We start from the raw sequence: 13,630 nt of genomic DNA, 5'->3' as shown, positions 1-13,630 counted from the left end.
GAATTGGAAGCGCCCAACAGATTTTCGGGCTGCAGTTGCCTCTAGAGAAGAGACGCACCTATCCGACGACAACGCTGGCCTTCTCAGGGTATCACTGTCGTTGGAAACTGCCTGCGGCAGCCCACCGTTTCCATCATGTTAGCAAGTCTGCTACGGCCGGGTATACGTGTCGGCTTTTGTGGCGTAGCGTGCGGATATCGGCCCGACTGGAGCGGCGTAGTGAAAACACGCATAGTGGAGAGCTCGACTAGGCCATATATCTGGCGATCTTAGCATGCGCTGACATCGGACCACCTTTAGCGTGTTAATTCCATCGAAATGCGATCGTCGTAGCTGGGCTACGCACATATTGCGGGTCAGAGAGCCGAGCGTCTATAATCATTACTGAGCCATCGCGGCGGGGACGTTTTCACGCAGCCGCAAAAATAAGCAGATAAGATTTTCTGGCAGCAATGAAAATGCAATGAAAAGTGTATCCAGATGCCCACTGGCAGCAACAGGTTAGCTTTCACGCTGATGGCATTTAATGTGCCCTGAATTAGACACAGCACGCTGTATGCACATTTCACCGCATGCAGAGTGTGTCACTCTGTTGTGGCAGATGCCTCGTTAAAATAATAATAATAAAAAAAAAAAAGCTGTCGGTATTATTCTGCTTGGTTTCTGAGTATGTTGCATAAAAACATTTTATAAAAGTAGCAACACTGCTCGTCTGATGCAGGTGCACATCACACCACAATGTCACAAGAGAAACAAAATTTGTCAGGTACAGCCTAGTTCCTTTGCTACTGTTTACCAGTTTTGCACTTGCAATAGCATCCGGCACTTTCTTTCAGTGCAGCATGATTCCTCAGAGGAGAGAAGGGTGATGAGGTCGGCTAGAGATATGCCTTCACATATACTATTTGACGATCAGGAAGTGAAGGAACAGACATGAAGAGTGAATATGATATATGATGCCTAATTACAATGAGCTAGATGCAGTACGGAAACCATTTTCTTGAAGCAATTGTCAATTGAATGTAGCATTCATGCACACATTAACCAGTGCACATGCTATATACACAAAGCCCGAACCTGTCTCTGAGTGAAGCAAGGGAGCCAAAGGGGAAAGCAAGCGTGACTTTAAAGACACCGTAAGTAAAAAGTAACAGCAACAAAAAAGAAAAACAGAAGCATGCACAGGAACAATATTCGACAAAAAGAGGCATGAATTGCAAGGCCTGCAGCAATGTGGCCTGCAGCACATCAGGGTGGTGTTCTGGATTTTTTGGCAAAGGTTCATTAATGCCAGGTGATAATACTGTATGATTTGTATTGGCTGTGCCATCCCCTGTGTGCTCTTCCAGCAATGCATAATGTCCAACGCGCAACTGTCTAACATCCACTCTCTACACTCTGACTCAAAAACATGCTCAAATGAACCTCACCTGAATACGGGCATAAATATGGGAATAAAGCATGAAATTTACTTTTTCGACATTCTGATTGCATATCATTGGAAAACTAAACGTGATTTAAATGAGCGTATGATTTGCAGCTAGTGCGTCTTGTATGCATGGTTCTTCCAACAGGTTGCAGTATAGCTTCTGTCCTTTATTTTGGCAAAACATGCACACTTTAAGAGACCTGCTACTCACGTAACACATTCCCTGTAGCTTTAAACAGCTCGTCGTTGACTAACAATTGGTGTATCATTTGCTTTCGGTACTTTTTGGCATTTTTTTTTACATGCACCTGACATGAAGCCTTGCTTATAAGAAAACTGAAAATTACAATATACAAAACAATACAAAATTTATTTACAGCACTGCACACTCTACAATACACAGCCTAAAATGAAAGGCTGTCACACATTCAAGTAATTACAGTATTGTTGTACAGCTCATCGCCATATCTGAAAGGTGGCACGGCCTTGGAGACCAAAGAAGAGAAATTAGTTATACAAAGCAAGGGAACACAAGATAGGGTCAAAAACCCATTCTCCAAGTGTTTGGCCCAAGATAACCCCAGCACCAGCAAAGCAAGCACCCACTGTTTTACCAATGAGTACCCAACACCACTGAGGATTGGTCCCCAAATGCTCAAACCACTAGGCTGCAACTACAGTCAAGGGATGCTATGCGTTCCGCAGTATTACCAGTATCAAAGATTATGGAACTCGTCATTTAAATGGTAGTCGGCACCTGGGACAGAGCAAGTATTCCCTGATTCTGTTATGGACAGGGCAAAGGTAGTTATAGTGTGTGTAAGAATGATTTTATCTGTGCATAAATGCCTGCCACACCTAGAATGTTCCCTTTATGCAGTCTACCAAAAAGGAGAAATGTTTGTCTCAGGAAGACAAGCCTTAAGCATTATTTCAGCAAGTCACTCAATGTGACGGCTATCAGGCAAACCAGCACAGCACTTGAAAACTTCATGCTCTAAAAACAATTGTGGGGACACGCAAGCTCAGCATTTACCGCTATGACACAACAGCTTTTATGGCTCCTGTCTGCAGACTCTCATTCGTGTGAATCGACTTTGCTACTGCTAACATCTAGTATTTATTCTATGATACATATCAGTAGCATATACCTGTAAGTTATCCAATTATGTGGAAGACCACTTGTCTAGATACCTATAAAGCCCACTCTAACCAAGCTGTACGGATGCGTTTCCATGGCCTAAGGGTTGCCTGTCTTATTACCCAAAGATCCTGCAAGGTTTATCACCTCACACATTCATCTCAAAGGTGAAGCCAGAGACATCACACTGAGTACTCGGCCATGTCACCTGTCTGAAATGTGCCCAAGATTTTCCACTCACAACGTCGCGTTTTGTGCAGAAGAAAGGCTTTAACGTTGCTGCATCAAAAAAAAAAAAAGCAAGAAGCCAATAGCTGAACATCTACGCTACATTAGGCTCTGCTGGCTCGCAAGACATTTGACCACAGTGTCAACAGCCGAGTTATAGATGCAGCTGTGGCAGAGGCTGTACCACAGAAACAACAGATGAATGTGGTCAAGATAAAATGAAATCGCTTTGTTCACAAATTCTTCAATACATCATGAAAAAGAATGGCTCACTTATGGATAGTATGACGTCTACTGTGTTCAATAGGATTGTACCTTCAGGAAGTTATCTTTTGAATGCAATCTTAAGAATATATTGTGGTGTTCAATTTAGGCTGTACACATAGCAGACGTGCAAAATATGCAACACATTCTGAGGGTTAAATGCAGAGAGGATTGCTGAAGCTGATATAATAGGAAAGCATAGGGATACTAGATAACATAGAAAACACATGCGACAATAGGATAGGTGTAAGTGAAACTAGCGCAGCTGTCACTTATGAGAGCAAAAAGTTATACAACTCAGTACTAGCACAATGGTACAAAATGTTGAAAAGTGATGATGAAACACAAGTTTCCTTGAAAGTGCTTCTACATAAATGAAATGAAAGTGATTGGCATAAAATTTGTGCCCCTTCCTTAAAATTCTCAATTTAAAGCTCACAAAGAACAATGAAGGCTACAAAAGCAACTAACAGAAAAAAAGTAATGAAGCAGTTATACACAGCTGCAATCATTCGATAAACATCTCAAGTGATGAAGCCAGTCTCCAGTGGCTTAGAGCATGAATATGTGAGCTTTACCAACCCTCTTTTAACATATGTGAGTGCCGGAGGGCATGTGGCAGCAGCAAGAATGTGTCAAGAAGCAAATGGCCCAGATAGCAGCCTCATAATAGAGGTATGGAAGGACTACACACAACGCTATCATGGAGGGAGGTATTTTATGGAACAAGATATGTAGCAATGCACAAAAGGAGCAAAGCATTTTGTAGAGCTGCAGTCAAAAATTTATGAAGGACAATCTTATCAAAAAGTTTTTATTTCACTCCTGCGCTTGTGCATCATTACTGTGACTATGAGTTATATAGTGAAACATGAAATGTCAAGCAATTTATCCCGTACACAAATGAATGCATTCTTTCCCCTGCGAAGCCACCTTCAAGAACTTTTGCCAGTGGGTGCACATGCACATCAATATCACCTAGTTACAAAACAGAGAAGTCAATAGTTGCCTTTGTGAAAAAACTGAAGAATACAAAAATGTTCATTGATCGCCGAGCCACACAAATGATGCAGAGGTTAAACAGGTTATCTGGGATCTTGATTAACATCACTACAAAGCATCAGTAATTGCAGTGCAAAATGAAACTGGCAAATTTTGCAAAAGTGGAATCTAAAATTGCCAAAATGGGTTGACAAGTTGGCGGGGGCCTCATTTTCCGTGCATACAACAATGAAAGACAATGACCACCAAATAGATGCACAAATTATCCTTGGGAAAACTAGTTGATTGCTGTTCATCTACATTCAGCATATGAAGGAAGCAATAGAAAACAAGCATAAAGGCAACCAAATACAAAGAAGCACAGCTCGCTTCACTCTGCAGTTTGTGGAAAAACACAGTGGGCACCTCACATTTCACCCTAGTAGCACACAAGATAGGTGTAACGAAATGGACTCTGCTATGGTAAACGACTGCAGACACATCCACCAGGGTGCACGTATGTCAAATATTCTCACTGAAGTAGTACATCGCAGGCTGCCTGCTTGCCACAAACACCAAAGTGAATTGTGAACTGTTGCTGCCCGCATGTCCTACTCAGAATGGCACTTCTGGAGGTAGAAGGAGAACGTTTTTGTACCTTCCTGTGTTTCATTGACATGAAGCACTTAATAAAATGCACACTGAGTTTAAGCAGAACACAAAAAAGCAAAGTATACAACAAAGAATGACAGCTCTCAGCAAGGGCCACAGCACTTGTAGAATACACTCAGTATGTCTGCAGATGGTAGACAAAAAATTATAGCACCAAGGAAAGGTTTGGTTTGGTTTGTGGGGTTTAACGTCCCAAAGCGACTCAGACTATGAGAGACGTCGTAGTGGAGGGCTCCGGAAATTTCGACCACCTGGGGTTCTAACATCGCACTAATGTGCACTAACATCGCACAGCACATGGGCGCCTTGCTTTTCACCTCCATCGAAAAGCTGCCGCCGAGGCCGGGATTCGATCCCGCGTCTTTGGGAACAATAGTCGAGCGCCGTAACCACTGCGCCACCCCAAAGCTGAACTTGGTTCTTGCACATGCTATCAACAAAATGTACACCAAAGAGATGGTTATATCTCAAAACCACAGAAAAAATTAAGACTTGGACGGCTTTTCAGCAGTATGCTATCGAACATGAAGCAGTAAGAATGTGCACATTGATCACTTGTGGCATATATCAAAATCATGACAGCGAGTGAAAATCTCAAGTGCAGGTGATCAAGTTGTTCCTGTCCGAGTTAATATAAATGTTGCACGTCCTCTTCCTTGTACTTGTTGATGTTCCTGCTGCGATTACCATTTGCAGGTGGCGTCAATGTCATGTGATCTGCACACACTACAAGCTGTAACGATCTTCAAAAAGAGCTGTCCATCTGCATAGCACTTCACATCTGATGTGGCCGTCCAGGGACAAGGCGTGGCCTCCCAGATTATACAAGCCTAGCAGAGAGGTTAATGATGTTGAATATGGCCCCAGGACTTCTCGACCACATGATGACTCGGATTGGAAGTGCTGCAACGGCTGCACAAGGTCCACACGATCACCTGCAAATGTTTAGTGCCTAAATTATATGCAAATAAAATATCAAACACGCATGGCACAGGAACATTCAAAATCATCAAAGCTACAAGCTAGGCTGCGGTAAAGTGTAATCTATGAATGCAAGAAATGGTCAGTGCAAAACCTAAACCTAAGTGAACCATTTCCGTAACAGGTAAAGACGGCTTGGTGGCGGAAATTGTATTGTGGCTAACTTTTTCTTTCTTTTTTTGCAATTAAAGGAACGACTTATATCAGGCGATTTCACTTGTTTTTCCTTTCTCGGTCGTCGAAACCATTAACCAAGAAATCTTGACAACTACAAGCACACTCAGTTTTTTTTTTTTTTTTTTTTTTTTAAGTTCGTGCAGTGTAGAGAAGTTGAAGAAAATTATAATGCGTCGTAGAAATATGCAGCTAAAAGCAACGCAAAGTGCTGATTAAAAATATCGGATTCGCCGCATGCGTCCTGTGAGTATTCCTTTAATCTTCAGTCATTTCCCGCCTGCGTAAAACTTGAATGCGAATGACGCTGTATGAACAGTCACCTTTACAGGTTTTCTTATTGCACTTACCTCTGTGATGCTCGACGTGCTGCACCATTTCCAGCAGATTGATTGCGTTGCCTTGCTGGTCGACACCCATCGAGAAGCCCGACACATTCCGGGAGCTTGTCGCTCGGTCGAACGAATACATTTCGTGCCATCCAACATCAGAGGCGTTCACCACTGGCGATCACACCCGAAGCACCAGTAGCTCAACAGTTCAACATTCCGAGCGCAGGACAATTCTCGCCTCGGAGCTTGCAAAGCCGCCACACTACACTCCTCGTCAGATGACTGATCTGACTGTACTGACGAGCTATCTTTCAAGACAATTTGACAGCATTGCTGTGCTGCAGCAAATCCTCGATCACTACTTGCAGACGACGAACGGCACGAAGACCACTCATAAGCGTACAAGTTCTTTCTTTCCTCCATGTAAGCTATAGTGAACTAGAATATATATTCTAGTTCACTATAATGAAAGCGTACCTCCCTTCATGCCTCCCTCCATGGCCGCCGCCATTGCTGGGTTATCATAACCGCACAGACCAATGATTTCTTACCATGGGAAGAAAGGGTTTGAAATAAGAAAGCAGTTAGCGCCGTCACGCGGCCGCAAGCTTCTGCCCTTATTACAGATTGTCTCAAGCGTCCTTTATTTCATACGCGCTCATAATTTGCCTTTCCATTGCGTTTAAAAGCCATGCAAGGTGTATATAAAGTTATCCTTTTACTTTTAATAACAAGCTAAGAAACTACGTTAGGCTAACGGCTGCATAAATCAGCTTGCCTGTCGCCATAGTCTCATTAGCATAATTCGGGCACCTCGCCACTCGGCGAAATTATGGCGGCCAAACGTCAGCATTTTCGGTAATGGCGGCACATCAGTTACGTCATGACGCGTCAATTTGACGTAATCTAAATATGGCTGCGTATCACGTGTTTCACGTGACATAGCTCCAGCCAATCAAATTTGAGCATCCGCTCCTTCCCAGTATGCCATTATTTTCATCACATTGGTTAATCGAGCGTAAGTGTTCTCCAAACCACCATCAGTAACTTTGCTTCCACTCCAAAATCATTCGTATTTGTCATCCAGGCAACAAGGATAGCTCCGGTTGAAATCAATTTTCACGGCTACGTCATTTTGACGTAACCGCTAAAAGTGCTTGCCTCAACTGATGGTTTCGCGCCACAAGTTTGAAGCACGTGACTCTTTTCAGAGCCAATCAGAAAGACAATATGGCGCCGCCAGGGGAAGGCGAATATCGAGGATCGGGCCCCAGCACCGGGTTTGTGTGACCGGAAGAGAGGGCAGCCGCTAGGGGCAGCACGTGTTCTGGGGCCATCCTCTACGCTGGTTCTGCTGGCGTGCCTATGAAGCACTGGCGCGCGCGCTGATAATTTCGCACTTAAATCAGCATTAAAAGGCCCCAACCCTTAGATATTTATTTTGCGATATTTACACCCCAACTTCTGAGCAGATATAACCTTTCGTAACGCTGACTAAACAAATAACTCTATTTCCGAGCAAACAGAGACGCGTCGTCTGCTCGAGCAGACGACACGCTGCGCTCGCCGCTCCGGAGCACGCACCGGGCGCGCTTCTACCGGATTGTTGCCACGCCTGGCCAATTAAAGAGAAGCTCCATGACATAATGCCGCCGGTGCAATGCCTCTTGGGTAGCTGTTCAGCGCATGTGAAATGAAGATTCGCTATTCTATCCGCCTCTTGTTTGCATCGCAACCACACGCTGATTACATGGCGGTGAAGGAAGCAAGATCAAAGCGCTGTCGGAGAGGTTTGAGCGCCCGCTTCAAACTCGCGGGCGCGACAACCATTGCCACACGAGAAACTGCGCTGCGCCAGATGGTATCAGAATGAACGTGGCGCTCCAGTGGCAAAGTGTACTATCGAACACAAAAAAAGCAAAGCTATCTGTAACCGGATGCGCGTGTCTATCTCAGACGACGGCATCCACACGGTCAGATTGGGGCTTTTGCCGCGCGTTCGATCTGTGGTTCACACTTCATGCAGGCATGCATAGGACTGCATGAAAGAAACAAAGAAACTGTGCACAGGAATGAAGGTAATGTGCGCCGTCGAATGATTAAAATAAACGTTTGCAGCCAAGAAACATTCTGTTTTAATGAGACACTTCTCCATGACCTTCACAAATTCTACATTTCACTAATAATATTTGGAATACGTTGCTTGCTCATTGAGCTTTATCGTATTTTTGCGAAATCCGTGTTTTGGTGAAGGTATAAGACTCGAAAAACATCTCTGTGCTGCCCGATGCCACAAGCGCATCAGGAACACCACGCGTACAAATTTCCGAATCATTTACTACGGTGTCTGTCAGCTAATTTGCAACGCCAAGACATAAATGACAAAATTCAATATTATGCCACAGTTGAAAAACAGTGTGCGATTCACAAATGTCGTAGAATCTTGAATCCTGCATCGTGTGCTGAGACTTGCGAAAGGGCGTTATCGGAGTGGCTGTAATTACTAGCGCAACAAAATTGTGCTATATATTTTCAATGAACTTGAAAGCTGAAGCAAAGGAGAATAGGTGGACAAAGTTTAAGAAATATAAGAAAAATTATTTGTCTTCAGAAATTTTCATTGTTAGCTGTTTTCTTAAAATTAGCGCGATCGTACGTCTGTATATTGAAACGTTATATAAATAGCTGCTTTCGCAGTTTGATAGATAAATATGCTGAGAACATAGTGTGGAAGCATTGCCGCTCTATCAAAAACATTTTTTGAGACAAAGGCCTGCAAAATAGGCAAATTTTCATTTCCTGTGCCGATTTCGCCCCGCCGCGGTGCCCGCGGTGGTGCCCGACTACTGTGCCGGAGCACCCTGTTTCGATAACGACCGCCGGCGGCTGCTTTTCGATGGAGGCGAAAAGAAGGGCGTCCGTGTGCTGTGCGGTGTCAGTGAACGTAAAGATACCCGGGTTACAGTGCTCCCGGGTGGTCGAAATTACTCCTTAGCCCTCCACTGCGGCACCTTTTTCTCTCTTTCCGCTTTCACTCCCACACTCCTCCCAATTCCTTAAAGGCGCGGGTCAGGTGTCCAGAGAAAATTTGTGACAGATACTACGCCTTTCCTTTCCTGTGAAAACCAATTATTATATATTAAGAAATTTCATAAAAACAAACTAGGTGTTTCTTATAAATTTGGTGGAAAGGAGTAGCCGAAACCGCTATGTGGCACCAACCTCTCCTTTATTGTTCATGTATATAAAAAAATCTACACTTCCCCCCCCCCCCCCCAAAAAAAAAAAAATTATCTGAATGCAAACAAAAGCATGCATATTTTTAGTGAGACCATTTTCAGCTACCTAACTTTATTATAATTTCTGTAATCGATGTAATGAATAACCAAAGTTGTCAAAAACAAAAGAGAACATAAGCGCGGCACTCCACTCCTTCGTTATTATTAACTTCCTATGCCCCGAAAAACAAAAATTTGGCAGCAAAACCAATTGCATATATCGTCTTTCTAGTCATTGGGCAACAATATATCAAATTTTAAAATCATTTTATAAGGTCGGCCGACCATCCTTTGTTTGAACTTACATGGAATCGCCCTATAGCATGCTACCTTCAAATTGTCCTGTAATGCACGACACGCACGTGTAATGGCAATAAAATGAAATGTGAGCAAAGGCGTGCCTACGGGTTCCGCTGTTTAAATTTCTTGCATAATGTTTACATTTGGGTTGCAGCAAAAGCCTTCTACAATTGTCCGTAATGCAATAAATCAGGACATTAGCGTGTTTTTGCTATCAACCAGAAAAAAGAACGGGGAGAAACAATTCAAACAGCGGAGTTCGCGAACGTGACTGTGGTCGTTTTCTTTTTTTTTTTTTTTCAGCGCGACAGTACCTGAAACTTTGCACATGTTGGCAGCTGTGAAGGCTCACATAGTCATCTTGCACTCCTTCGGATGCTTTTTACGCACTGCTCACAGGAGTGCTTTAAGGAAATATTGTATTACTCGCGTTTGTCGTAAACCGCAGAGCTGCATATCAATTAAGGAATCATTCATGCGACCCCGCGTCGAATTAGAACCTAGAAAATGGGCAGAAATATAATGGTACATACTTCGAACCAAAAAAATGGGTCTGGCTTAGCTTATGGTTAAGCCTAGGATGCGAAGCATACTAGCATTTGTTCTGCGCGCTGCTCCTTTCGTTTCTCACTTTGCTTCTTCCGGTAAGCACGCTCCTTTACAAGGCGCTGTTCCCGCTGTTCAGGAGTTTCTTCAGCACGCATTTTCCGTTTGGTAGCATTTCGCCGCTCGAACCGAGTAGAAGTACTCGGAGCTTCATCCTTCACCTCGGCATCGGTTGTCGAACGCTGCCGTCTAGCTGCATACTGTGCACGTCGCTTGGCAAGCCGTACTTCTCGTTCTTCTCCCGTTTCCGTGGCTGTTTGTAACTTGCGCTTTGTCAAACCCCTCTATCTCTGGAAAGTAGCGAAATTGTAAGATCTTTGCCGCCGTTTCCCTCTCCCGGCACTTTCCTCCTCGCTCCTCTACGCTCCCCTCTGCAAAGAGAGAGTGAGGGCGGGTTTTCTGGTTTGTCGTTGGCTGCCGGCCCCCCTGACGTAACATACACGTCACCATACGTCATCAGCGCGCGCAAAATCTTGTTTTGCTTGTTTTTTATTTTCTCGCTGCCGCCATTAAACTGCCTCGTCGTACCGTTCCTGTGGCTTGAGCGCGTGCAGTTTCGTGCACGCGATGCCGTGCTGCTGCGCGTTTCAGTGTTCAAGTAGAACAGAAACAGAACATAGAATAGTAGAACAGAACGACTGCCGCGCTTCGCTGATTACCAACACGGCACCGGCAAGGTTAATTGAGTTGAAGAACTTTTCACAGTCTCACATGTCACTGACGAACCCATCGCCAGCCGTAATCGAAACTGTAAAAATTGCTGAGAACTTTTTCCGCAGTAACAGAGAGGGTCTCCTCAAAAATTCAATCAGCACTGCACAACTGCAGGCCCTGATAAAAGATAGCATTTCATTGGTATCTTGCTTCCCAGCCTGCCACGATGTTATAAAAGAGATTGTGAGTGTTTTCGTGAAAGTACGGATCCAGATTTTTGTCCGAGATGAAGCCTCCAAAATATCTCCAGTGACTAGTAGTAAATGCGGTAGCAAAAGCGTAGGCATGCGGGTCGCTGCAGCTCAGATTCGGTGACAGTATGCGTTCGTAATTTCATGTTTTATTATTTTGAACCATTTTTGTGAAAGTTGTGGTTTGAAAATCTGCATACAATTAATATTTTGCCTGTCGCCTGAATGAATCTGTAAATACTTCAAAATTTCTGGTAACTGCTTGCATCTTTTGAAGATATTCTCGTGCATATCAGAAGTTTATTATCATCGAAATTAAAATTGGATTGCAGCGTGTGTGAAAAATGTTCGTACGAAAGTTATTTGCTTGCACTTCGTTTTCATATCTTTTCATTTCGTTAAGGTTTCTCAGCATCTTCCAATTGTCTAACAGTGTTTTTCTGTGCATTTATTTTTATTTGAAAATGTGTGTTTTCAATTAATGTGCCTGCGCCAGTCTTAGGACCCTTTTCAAAACGACCAGTGCTGTGTCAGTAAAATCAAAGATGCTACTTGGTTCCAATGTGCAACAGTGTTTATCGCTACATTTCTTCTGTATTTGGAACTGTGTATTTTGTATGCGCCACATCTTACGACCTTTAAAGCAAACCAGTATTGTGACAATAAAATAAGACCCTATTTTGCCTGAGTCACTTTGCTGATCAATTGATTTTGCGAAGAAATAAAAGCCACTTTTTTCAACTACACTGCCTCTGATTAGCAGCTGTAGGAACACTGCTTCATCGTTTTCTTACAGATGTGATTTGAAAATGAAAGCATACAACAATCGACGCTTTTGCTTATAGGTTAGCCAGAAGCGATCGATGTTACAATTCGCCGGTTTGCCGCTCACGCGCAAAGATGCAGAAGATTTCTGAAGGGGCCATTGGCTCTCATTCACACGTTGCCAACACGTCACCATACGTCATCAGCGCACGCAAAATCTTGTTTTGCTTGTTTTTTATTTTCTCACTGCCGCCATTAAACTGCCTCGTGCCGCTCCTGTGGCTTGCGCGCGTGCAGTTTCGTGCGCGCGATGCCGCGCTGCTGCGCGTTTCAGTGTTCAAGTAGAACAGAAACAGAACGTAGAACAGTCGAACAGAACGACTGCCGCGCTTCGCTGATTACCAAAACGGCAACTGCAAGGTTAATTGAGTTGAATTTTTCAGTCTCACATGTCACTGACGAACCCATCACCAGCGTCATCAAAACTGTAAAAATTGTTGATAACTTTTTCCGCAGTAACAGAGAGGCTCTCCTCAAAACTTCAATCAGCACTGCACAACTGCAGGCCCGGATAAGGGATAGCATTTCATTGGTATCTTGCTTCCCAGCCTGCCACGATGTTGTAAAAGAGATTGTGAGTGTTTTCGCGAAAGTAGGGATCCAGATCCTTGTCCGAGATGAAGCCTCCAAATTATCTCCAGTGACTAGCAGTAAATGCGGTAGCAAAAACTTAGGCATGCGGGTCGCTGCAGCTCAGATTCGGTGACAGTATGCATTCGTAATTTCATTTTTTATTAATTTGAAACATTTGTAAAAGTTGTGGTTTGAAAATCTGTATACAATTATTATTTTGTCTGTCGCCTGAATGAATCTGTAAATACTTCAAAATTTCTGGTAACTGCTTGCATCTTTTGAAGATATTCTCGTGCATATCAGAAGTTTATTATCATCGAAATTAAAATTGGATTGCAGCGTGTGTGAAAAATGTTCGTACGAAAGTTATTTGCTTGCGCTTTGTTTTCATATCTTTTCATTTTGTTAATGGTTCTCAGCATCTTCCAATTGTCTAACAGTGATTTTCTGTGCATTTATTTTTATTTGGAAATGTGTTCTTTGAATTACTGTGCCTGCGCCATGTCTTACGACCCTTTTCAAAGCGACCAGCGCTGTGTCAGTAGAATCAAAGATGCTACGTTCCAATGTGCAACAGTGTTTATCGCTACATTTCTTTTGTATTTGGAACTGTGTTTTTTAGTATGCGCCACATCTTACGACCTTTAAAGCAAACCACTATTGTGCCAATAAAATAAGACGCTATTTTGCCTGAGTCACTTTGCTGATCAATTAATTTTGCGAAGAAATAAGCCACTTTTTGCACCTACACTGCCTCTGATTAGCAGCCGTAGGAACATTGCTTCATCGTTTTCTTACAGATGCGATTTGAAAATGAAGGCATAAAACAATCGACGCTTTTGCTTATAGGTTAGCCAGAAGCGATCGATGTCAGAATTCGCCGGTTTGCCGCTCACGCGCAAAGATGCTGAAGATTTCTGAAGGGGGCATTGACCCTCATT

At 43.4% G+C, this 13,630-nt stretch overlaps 1 protein-coding gene across 1 annotated transcript; it reads right to left on the bottom strand.

Annotated features, from left to right (window-relative positions):
* Positions 1 to 1,780: 1,780 nt before the first annotated feature.
* LOC146205178 (uncharacterized) lies at positions 1,781 to 6,798 on the bottom strand. Its single transcript, XM_084589860.1, has 2 exons — positions 6,221 to 6,798; positions 1,781 to 5,650 (listed from the first exon to the last, which is right to left on the bottom strand). The coding sequence occupies exons 1-2, from the start codon at positions 6,339 to 6,341 to the stop codon at positions 5,442 to 5,444; spliced, it is 330 nt and encodes a 109-aa protein (XP_084445986.1). The 5' UTR covers positions 6,342 to 6,798; the 3' UTR covers positions 1,781 to 5,441.
* Positions 6,799 to 13,630: the final 6,832 nt, after the last annotated feature.

Source organism: Amblyomma maculatum, chromosome 1 (genome assembly GCF_055883805.1).
Source record: "Amblyomma maculatum isolate TAMU_Amacu chromosome 1, ASM5588380v1, whole genome shotgun sequence".
Lineage (NCBI taxonomy): Eukaryota > Metazoa > Arthropoda > Arachnida > Ixodida > Ixodidae > Amblyomma > Amblyomma maculatum.
Note: the sequence above shows the minus strand (reverse complement) of the source record. Positions and strands in the feature narration are given on the sequence as shown.

Excerpts from the sequence above, each read along its gene's own strand:
- LOC146205178 (XM_084589860.1), bottom strand. The coding sequence starts at position 6,341 with ATGTATTCGTTCGACCGAGCGACAAGCTCCCGGAATGTGTCGGGCTTC. Across the intron at positions 5,651-6,220 it reads GCACGTCGAGCATCACAGAG|GTGATCGTGTGGACCTTGTG; the intron begins GTAAGTGCAATA and ends AAACATTTGCAG.